The sequence below is a fragment of the Solanum verrucosum genome, unplaced genomic scaffold (genome assembly GCF_900185275.1).
Source record: "Solanum verrucosum unplaced genomic scaffold, falcon-dt-bn FXZP01000294.1, whole genome shotgun sequence".
Lineage (NCBI taxonomy): Eukaryota > Viridiplantae > Streptophyta > Magnoliopsida > Solanales > Solanaceae > Solanum > Solanum verrucosum.
In genome coordinates this window covers 838,996-849,196 of record NW_026019925.1, presented here as the reverse complement: position 1 = coordinate 849,196, position 10,201 = coordinate 838,996, and the positions used below count along the sequence as shown (strand labels likewise).

At 34.3% G+C, this 10,201-nt stretch overlaps 1 protein-coding gene across 1 annotated transcript; it reads right to left on the bottom strand.

Annotated features, from left to right (window-relative positions):
• Window positions 1–303: 303 nt before the first annotated feature.
• LOC125827486 (probable aquaporin SIP2-1) lies at window positions 304–7,962 on the bottom strand. The gene is made up of 3 exons (XM_049506795.1): window positions 7,465–7,962; window positions 863–1,123; window positions 304–771 (listed from the first exon to the last, which is right to left on the bottom strand). The coding sequence occupies exons 1-3, from the start codon at window positions 7,756–7,758 to the stop codon at window positions 604–606; spliced, it is 723 nt and encodes a 240-aa protein (XP_049362752.1). The 5' UTR covers window positions 7,759–7,962; the 3' UTR covers window positions 304–603.
• Window positions 7,963–10,201: the final 2,239 nt, after the last annotated feature.

Genomic DNA, 10,201 nt, shown 5'->3' with positions numbered 1-10,201 from the left:
CACTAAAGTAAGTAAATTAGAAACATACCTCATTCTATGTTCATAAAATGCAACTATAAAATGAATTCCATACCGAAACATGAAAAGAGAATAAAATATAACTTGGAACTCGAAGATTAGAGATTCTTGTAGTTCTAATATCAAACTGACAAGAAATGAGAGTTTTTCTTATTTCTTCCAAATCTTCAAGTATATTATATTATCCACCACCTATCATACATCTATATATATATATATACTACTTAAAGAGGGTACGGTTGTTATAAACATGACATGAACCTTTTGAGAATATAGGGAAGATTGTGGAAGTACGGAAGTGTAGGACACATTATGGTGGAATTACACGTTGAAGTTACAGGCATCCACACTAATATGATAAATTTACAACACTCTCTACAATATTCTTCTTTTGTTGTTTAATTGTTTCATAAGAAACCAACATAGATAGGGGATTTTCATCAAGAATTCAAACACGGGGGAGGTTAATATTATATTAAGGCAAAATAATACATCCCTTAACTGAACCCTTTTCAAATTAAGTTTTTAAAAAGAAAGAGAAGCAAGTTGATACACGCAGTTTCTGAACCAGAAAAGAATGATGCATCATTCTGACTTTTTCTCTCTCTTCTTTGCTTCTTCGTCTTTCGATGGGGAAACAAGCAAATTGAATGTCCAAACAGCCAACAAAGTTGCTTGTATTGGAGCAAGCCAATAAACATGTATATGCTCCTTAGTAATATGATCACCCCGCGCATAAGCCCACCCCATCACCTACAAAATTTATTTAACTCAATATCTATCTTGCCCATACAGAAACTTCACTTTATAAAACATATACTTTATAGCACAAGGAAGTACTTACAGAAGCTGGATTCATGCATCCCCCTGTTAGATCAGAACCAAGAATGTGAAGAGTCAGTTTGGACAGACTGGATATCCATGTCTTCATGAAAATACTTGCACGACTTCTTCTGGAAAGTCCAAGTGACATGCTAACAATTGCAAATGTTAAACATCCTTCTGTCAATGCACCTCGATGGATGTCAATGCTCAAAACAGGTCCACGTCCTATGTTTGGAAATGCCGCAATGATGAATCTAACCCCAGTAATCGAACCAAAGACCTTAAAAGCAACAAGATGGGGGAATTGTACATCAGAAGAAACACTTAACTATAATAAGCTTTTCTAGGAAAAATAACAATATTTTAGCTGAATCTGACAGGCAAGAAAAGTAAAAACAAAATTGAAAAATTGAGTCACAATGTCATTGCCTGATTTTGACTGCAAAGTTAATGGTGAGTAGCTTCAGAATATGACTGATAACCAATTAACACATGTCTTTTAAAGCTAATAGTGCCTTTGTTGGAAAAATTAGGGGAGAAAAAGCACTCCGAATCACTCAAACTCCTTGAAGACACGTAGAGGATATCATTCTTTCTTACTTCAGTCTACTTGCTTTCTCAATCAATGATTTACTTAGAAGACAAATGGATTTCTACCAACTTGACTTACATTTTGGCTTATCAAAAATGACTATAATGTCTAGATATTTATAGGACTATCCTAGCATGTACCTAGTTTAGTACATGTATCATACATGTATCCTTGTATCACTATCCTAAATAAATCAACTAACTAAATCCATGTATCACACAAATCAAAAACTCTATTCTTCTGAGACAAGGTTCACATTTCAACAGACTTATCAATTACTTAACCTCATCTTTCTACTATCCATTTAGTCACCCACAACACTCTAGTATATCTAATAGTGAAAAAGTTTAAGCATCCAATCTGCCCAACACAAAACTTTAAGACATGAGTAGAGTGGTAAAAGGACCTATTATTCCAAACCTTTACACAATCCATGTGAGACAACTATATAATTCAACACCCTTCCTCACGTCCTTGTGGTTAGATAACAAGTGTGGGAATGAAATTCCTAAAATGTGGCTCTGATGTAATGTGAGAGAACTAGAACATCTAATACAAAAGTTGAGGCAGTTAAAAGGATGGTGTAAGACCTTTACAAACCCTTTTCGGGAATACTAACACAATTAGATGAGGTGGAAGACACTTGTTGATAGCATTCAAGAAAGCACAACTTCATTATGGGCAATGGAATATCTAGAGCTTTAATAGGCTCTAATTAGCAATGAAAACATGTTTTTTTGACCGAATAAGAGCTTCACAGTCCAGACCAACGTAGATGTTTTGGGAAAGTCTTACTTCTATTTGGAGGCCCAGATTGAATACCAATAAGAGTTGGATTTTGGTCCAGAAATCTGTCCAAAGAAGAAGCGAGTCCAGTGACCCAAACTTGTGTTCTAGAAGACTATTCAATGCTATGTTGACTACTTATATAGCTTTATAGAATGAGTGTTGGTAGTCTTATATGAACCTAGGATTTTACTAGTTTATTTAATTTAGTTTGATTACCCCATTGATAATTTCAAGGGAGAATAGCAGCCCCCTTCTAGGCTTCTACATGAAGGGGGTTTTTTCTTCTTTATTGTAGCTAAGTTTGAATTAATATTAATGTTAGTAGCCTTTGTGGCTTGTAGAGACCTTTGATGTTCTCTTTAGGGTTATGCCATTTATATTCTACCTTGAATCATAGCTTGAATTTCTTCAATGTTAAGATTCCTTGTTAGTTCTTCCCTCCTATTTTTCTTCTTCTCCTTCTTAATTGATTCATACCCTTTTTTTGAGATAATTGATTCACAACTTCTTTAGTGCAAGGTTTCAAGTATCAAATATTTGAGCTTGTGTTCTACTCTTTCAAGAATCAATTCTTTCCCTCTTTCTAATCTTCTAATTTTAGAGTCTTCTGTTGTTTGTGTTGTTATCACTTGTCATCGAGGCTTTGGTCAAGCCGCAAGAGCTTAACATGTGATGTGTTCTGATTTACTTTAATCTGAGTCTTAATTTAAGATACTATGATATTTTGATGATTGACAAACAGTGTACAATTAACAATCAATGTACAAGAAGGATAAACGAAGATGTATAAGAACCAGGTCTTTGGCAAATATCCAAAAGAAATTGGTGAAGCTAGCAATGGTGATGAGGAATTGCTTACAGAACCAGGTTCCTCCAACAAGAACTAGAAGAGATTCTTTGATCTACACAAGAGAAGGTATTCCATGCGACAAAAAGGAACATTGGAGAATTGAGATTAATGCTTTAATTCAGTTCTATAAGTAACTGGAGTTCAAGACATGGAAACTTACCATAATTGAACACATGGATTTAGCTTGGAATAAGGAGAAGTTGGCCGATTCCAAACCAAGTCAAAGAAGGATTGATTTCTCGGAAATTCTTGAACCAAGTCTTGGTTGGATTTGGAAAAGTATAGGCAGCTATTCTACTCCATATAAAGCATTATATTGATGCTGAAGAAGAAGAGTCAATTGTTGCAACTAAGAACCCTTTCCTATCAAGTGTTATTCATACTGTTCTAGCTTTTCTCGATAAGGCTGGGCCAAGTAGTTCTGAGTTGTAAAAGCTAGATTCTTGTGGTCCTTAACTATATGCTTTTTACATTCCTAGTAATTTGTATTAGGTGTTGTTTTGTTTTTGTAAAGGGACGTTTTAGACTGGGTAGAGCCTTTGAAGGAGCTGGAGAAGATACCAACAATTAGGGAGAATTATTGAGGTTTGGGTAGGTGTTGTTAGAGTCAGTTCCTTAGGTGTACATGTTGTAACCTTAAAATTTCTCGAATTATAGTGGAAAATTCGGGGAAATCCTATTGGAGATAGGTCGTGATTTTTGCCGCCCTTGAGCAAGAAGATCTCCAGATAAACTCCTTGTGTTTGATTTATGTTTCCGCAATTTCCTTCTTGCATAGTTGCTAAAAGGACCTGGTCCTTTCAGTTGATAGGTCACAGCAACTTAACAATGTGTTTGTTAGGAGCACATCACTGGTTCGAACTCTACCGCAGACAAAAAGATAAAGTGGAAAAAGGTAGAGGGTCAAATCCATTATTCACTGAATTTCGAATCATGCACCTAGACTTTTCTTGATTATAAGAAAATTAGATGAGGTATACATAATTCAACATAGTAGATAAAGTATAGATCACGAGTTCAAGTCTTACACGGATAATAAACAGCATTTCCACAGGCTTGTTACAAAAAAAAGGAGTCAGGCCCACGCATTGGGGTATCTTAGCATAATAAAATAAATTTATGATATTTTAAACTTTAAGATGAGGTGGTAGACACACTTCAGCACTTATCTTGGACAAGTTTAGGCAAGGCTGAAAATGAAAGCTTAAACAAGCCTTATTGCATGTATTTGTTTTGTATTGAGCACGTGCATGGGCCAAGTACCTCTCAAATAAATGCAACTCAACAAGTTTTATACCAACTGATCTGGAACTCATGACAAATCTCATCAACCAAAAGAAGAAAGAGAAGAAAATTGGGGTCATATGGATCATAATCCATCCTCATAAATCAAGAGCTACTAGTAAATGTTGTAAGTTTGAGTGTACTATCCAGTTAAGTGTAAATACTAGAGTTACATATAACAAAAACAAGTGAAGCTATATCATAACTTATTAGGAAATGCTAATTTACGTAAATGCATGTTGACCCATGTAAAGCACACTCAACCTTCGCAAACAACTTAGCTTTGTAGAAACTGTACGAACAGAATCTAACAGAATCTACAGTAAGAAAACAAGTCCAACAGTAAGAAAATCATACAGATGTACATATATTTGAACTTAAATACTACAAAATAATTAACAAAATGCCAAATAGATGGTGATATAATATATCATTAAATGGAGGTGAACATGTTACTTTCATTGATTTCAAACTTCATCAATCATCATTAACGATATTTTTGTACATATATTTGAACTTAAATAGACGAAGACTCCCTAAAAAAGAAGTTAAGATTTACACATGCATTATGTTGATGCATAAGTACAGATCCATTGTATATGGTTAGCAAATGTTAGTTTTAGTTAATCAATTTTACATAACCATTTGTCCTAGAGAATTGAATAGTACAACACCAGAAGTTCTTTATCCATACCACCATGACATGGACTCCCGACCCAACGAACGCAGGAAATGGAACTTTAAACCGTGCTTCTAAGCCAATTTTAATATTCTGTTAAAACAATAAGTAACTTCAAACTTCAAAACTTTTGCAGCAGAGTACAATAGAAACTAATTGCAGAGCGATAAATAATCCACTGCTAGCCAAAATACCAACCCAACCCCTTTGTGCAAGGGACTCAGCTAGTTAGGTCAGCAAAAAATCACTCTAATGGCATTTGTTGTACATAAGCAGTTACAATAGCCATCAAGGTAAGTGTGTAAGTTACCATCTTGGGGTCCACATATCAAGCTAGCGTAGCCTATTGATGAGATCATTGGAATGAACAACACAAATAACCAGGATGCTAGGGGAGCCACTCCTTAGATAGTCTACCTTGGTTGAGATTCATGATTTGCTAGCATACTTGTCGAAACCACATGGCATTGTGGTGAGACCCTCTCCATCTTAGGCTAAAAGTCGGAGTAGCATGAGGTGCACATGGTGGTTAATGTCATGTCAGTTACTGGATTATCCCACGAAAGAAACATGCTATGTCTATTTAAAGTCTAAGCTTCATTTAAATGTTCTCATCGAAATGAAATCTATCTTGACTCATGATTTGTTCTCACATAGTTATTCATATTGTATTGCATTTTTTCATATACGGGTTTCTCTTCATGCAAGTAGTATTTCATATGTACTCACGTCTCTTTTGTCGTGGTTGCTGCCTCCTTATTATGGATTCAGGTATGGACTTTCAGGGCGGCACAGATCTTCGCTAGGCACTCCGCTCTCTCGCTCTCTTGATTTTGGTGAGTCCCATTTACTACCTGACAGTTTTCCTTATGACATGAACTCCTATAATTTTGGGTATAGCCGGGTCTTGTCCCAATATTTATTCTATTCGTGCAAGTAATAGAAGTTCCATAGATGTTATTGTCATAAGGTGTCTCATTTTGTTATTCCCAGATGTGACTTTGTATGGCTTTTATGAATACACTTATTTTTGGATTATAACTTCATACTTATTGAAAGTGCAAATGTTTTATGAAATGATTTCTCTTCCACTTTTACATATAAATCATATTTATGTAGAATGTAAAGTGGTCCACTGGGTCAAGTTAAGGCACCGAGTGCCGGTCAAGCCCTCCAAGGATTTAGGGCGTGCCAACTTTGGTATATGGGAGGTAGGATCCATTCTTTCTAAACCACTAAAGGATTAACATTTCATCCGATATAAAGACACATATATGGTCAGCATGTCCCTTACATTCTTTTCTTTCAGTCATCTCTACCTTTGAGTCTCAATACGCTCTTTCTTGCACTACACATGCCAACTGTGTTTATTGTACCCCATCTCCCCACCCCATGAGGATTCTATATTATCCTTTTTCACTAGGAAATGTCTTTTTATTGTTGGTTTTTTTATATCTTTTGAAACTCTAATAATAGGAAAACTGAAGAGTTGATAATCGGTTTGGCAGTCTACTTTCAATAACCTTGTCTAACATAAAGCACCACAATCCTTCAAAGTGCTTCCAATGTGTGTGTTTATCTAGACCCCCCCCCCCTCCTCCCCTCCTCCTCTCTCTATAATGCAAATTTTTCATTGAAACTCAATGTGTTTACATGGTCATCTCACAAAAGGCTTAATACCAATCTAGAATCAAGAAAGCTTACAAATTCATAAACCTCGATTGTTGCATTAGGTGTATGCAGAGCAATGAAATTCAACTCATTCAAATTTGTCTTTTGTGCTAATATTTTTGCCAGAGAATCTCTAAATAGTTTGGGGATATCTTGTTCCATTTCCTCATCAAAATTTTAGGTTTGGCTATGTAAGAAACATCATGTTTCTATGAAGAGGGCTTTCCTTGCGATACAGTGATGCATCTTGGTGGTGTGCGCCGCTGGAACGTTTCAAGACCAGTGCCTTTAGAACATTTATGTGGTAGATTGGTTTTCTAGTCATCTATATGGAATAAGGTTTTAGGTATTTTTCTATATATACACTTGCTGATCTCAGTGGGACTGAAAAATGTATCCACTTTTTCATCTTATATAACTTGAGGAATCCTAGTCCTGTTCTTTCTATCCCAATTCATACTACTACAACAACAACATACCTAGTGTAATCACACAAATGCAGTCTGAAAAGAGTGGTGCGTGCGCAGATTTTACCTCTACCTTGTGAAGTCAACTCAATGGACAAACCCAAACAAAATTGGAGTGTCTTTTGAACTTAAATAATCAATCTTTATTTGGGTTTGGTATTTGTTGAATTTAGGAATTTATCCAAATATAATATGGATTTTAAACCCATAAAATTTGTATATCTACAAGACACGACCCACATAAAACGTGAAAGGAGACCTAGGAAAAAAAGAAGAAGAAAGAAGGAACCTGAGCAGGAATTCTAGCAGCAACAGTGAAGATGAAATTGGTGAGATCCCCAGAGATGGCACCAGATAATATAGTGAGAGGGTTGTATGCCCCACCTTTGGTAGCTTTAACCAACAAGGCAAATAAGAACATATTGATGACAGAAATAGCATGTTTGAGGATTTCACCTTTAAGATCATGAGCCCCATAACCCAAGATTGTATGAACAAACATCTTAATAAGCACACTTGACCAAACCCACATGAAAGACATGATGAAATCTGAAATCAGAAGCCTCCTCCTGCTTACCCCCATTTCGTCCTTTCTTTCTTTCTTTGGGGACGAAGGAGTTACAGAGGAAGGGTAGCTTTCTGTTTCTTTTTCCCTACTTATGTTGACGTCGGTCGTCGGAGACTCATTATTGTGGCTGTTGTCAGCATCTTTGTCGGAATTGCTACGAAAGAGGTCAATGTTTACTCAGCGCATATAATATACTATCTCTTTTTCTTATTCCCCTTTACACGGATTCTCAATTCGCATTTGTTTTATACTCTTTCCTCTCCTTCCCTATTTGTTTATCTTTAAGTTTCACGTGCACCAAATTAAAAACAATCTTAAGATTATAAATAAATTTAAATTACTTAAAATTTTATAATTTTCAACCTCTCATATGAAATATTGAATTCGGTGAAATATTATCTTCAATATATATATTTATTTATATATTTTTTATATTAAAATGGGAAATCCTTAAATCAAAATCTAAATTCCTAATACCTTTCTTTTTATCTAAATTTCCTATTTATATCCTTCTTACATAATTAAGTACCTTACTTATTTATTCATTTATGTATATTTATTATTAAAAGAAGAGTAAAGTGTCAAAAATAAATCTAAATTATGTTATTTTTTAAGTTTGGGGGTATAAGTTTCATATATAAATTATTAGTTTGAGAAATACACCTCATGAGTGTGTAACACACTTTCTACTTTATTTTATTTTTTAAAATTGTCACATGACATTTCACCTTGACAAAAATTAAATAATGACCTATTAGTATTAGTTAAAAATTAAAATATCACAACCCGAAAAAAGAAATGACCTTTTAAAAAACAAATTCAAACATTTTTCTTTAAAAAAAAATTAAACATTTTTCTTACCCACATTCACCACCTTTTCCTCTCCCCTCCAAACCACTCACTCCTTTCCAATTTTATTTAAATATTATTTTTATTTTATTTTAAAGAAAAAGAGAAAAATAATTCTACCCTGCCCAATTTAACCCTCCGCTCTCAATTTTTATTTTTTTTTACATTTTTCTCATTTTGTTAGATATATACATATGTTTTTTAGAAAAATATTAGTCCTTGGGCACGTGCTTTGCACGTGAATCCCATATTATTCAATATAAACTTTTAAAAATAACATAAATAATAACAAAATGTGTGATGAATAACACAATTTTTTTTTAAAATGGCTTGAAATAAATAAGAATTAATCTATTTATTGTATACTCACGTCCACAAACAACTCACAAACAGACAAATATAATGAGCACGGGAAATAAACAAAAAACAAAAATATAATATGCTGATGAAAACATTATGCATGGTGAGAGGAAGCAGAAACGAATATAAATCAAACTTGCTCAAAACAGCTTGTTTCTCTGCATTTATAAATAACCATTATAAATATTGATTCAGCAAAAGTATGGAAGATAGTGACAAGAAAATGAGTGACAAAGAGAAAAGATGGAGAAACTCACCGTCTATAAATATTTATATTTTTCTCTTCAATTAATTCATCACTTAAACAACGTATGCCCCTTGCACTTGCAAGATAAACTATTTGACAAATCAAATAAAATTTCAATTTCAAAAGCCTGAAATTAAATGGATATATACCCAATCGATATCCAAAGAGAACTACTTAAGAGTTATGTGTTACCCGCTATCCAAAGAGAAACTATTTAAGAGCTATGAGTTGCAGTACAAAGAAAGTCTACAAAAGACAAGCATCCGACTAGTCTTGGTATATGTTGATGACATTCTCATCAATGGTGACAATCTAAAACAAATCGTAGAATCTAAGAAAGCTCTACGTAAGGCATTTAAAATAAAAGATGTAGGTGAATTGAATTACTTCATTGGCATTGAGTTTTCTACATCAGAAAAAGGTATAGTCTGAGTGCTTCAAAGACAGCATAAACACCTATGAATACTACAATCAGAGAGTATGATAAGCATATCAAAGAAATAGCATATACAAGTGATGAGTAATGAAATAACAGATGCAAGTGATGAGTTGATTACTGATAAAGGAATAAGAATGCTTTTATACCTCACAGTAACCAGGCCTAATATATGATTGTAAGTTCCAGTTTATGAAATTCATTAATTTTCAAAAATCTTTATATTTTAAACTCTCTTCTATTTTAGTGTCAATACAACAATGCTTCAACGCCACCGTTGCAGGTATCAGGTCCTTCTCGTTCCTCAAGTTCAATGTGCACCCTTTCATCTCTTGTGGACAATAGGCTATTAGTGTAGCGCTAATGGGTTCCTCGAACTCTTTGAGGAAGAGTGTTTCCAAGATGCATTTCTTTGTATTTTGTTCTCCAAGCTTTGTCAAGATGTCCTCTAGTTCCTGGTAGTTTTTTCTTATCGGCTATAGGATTTATGGCTCTTTTCTTTGTGGGTTCGCGTTCTCTCTTCTCTTTGTGGCATTTGGGAGTACAGGGTATTCAAAATTTCCTGT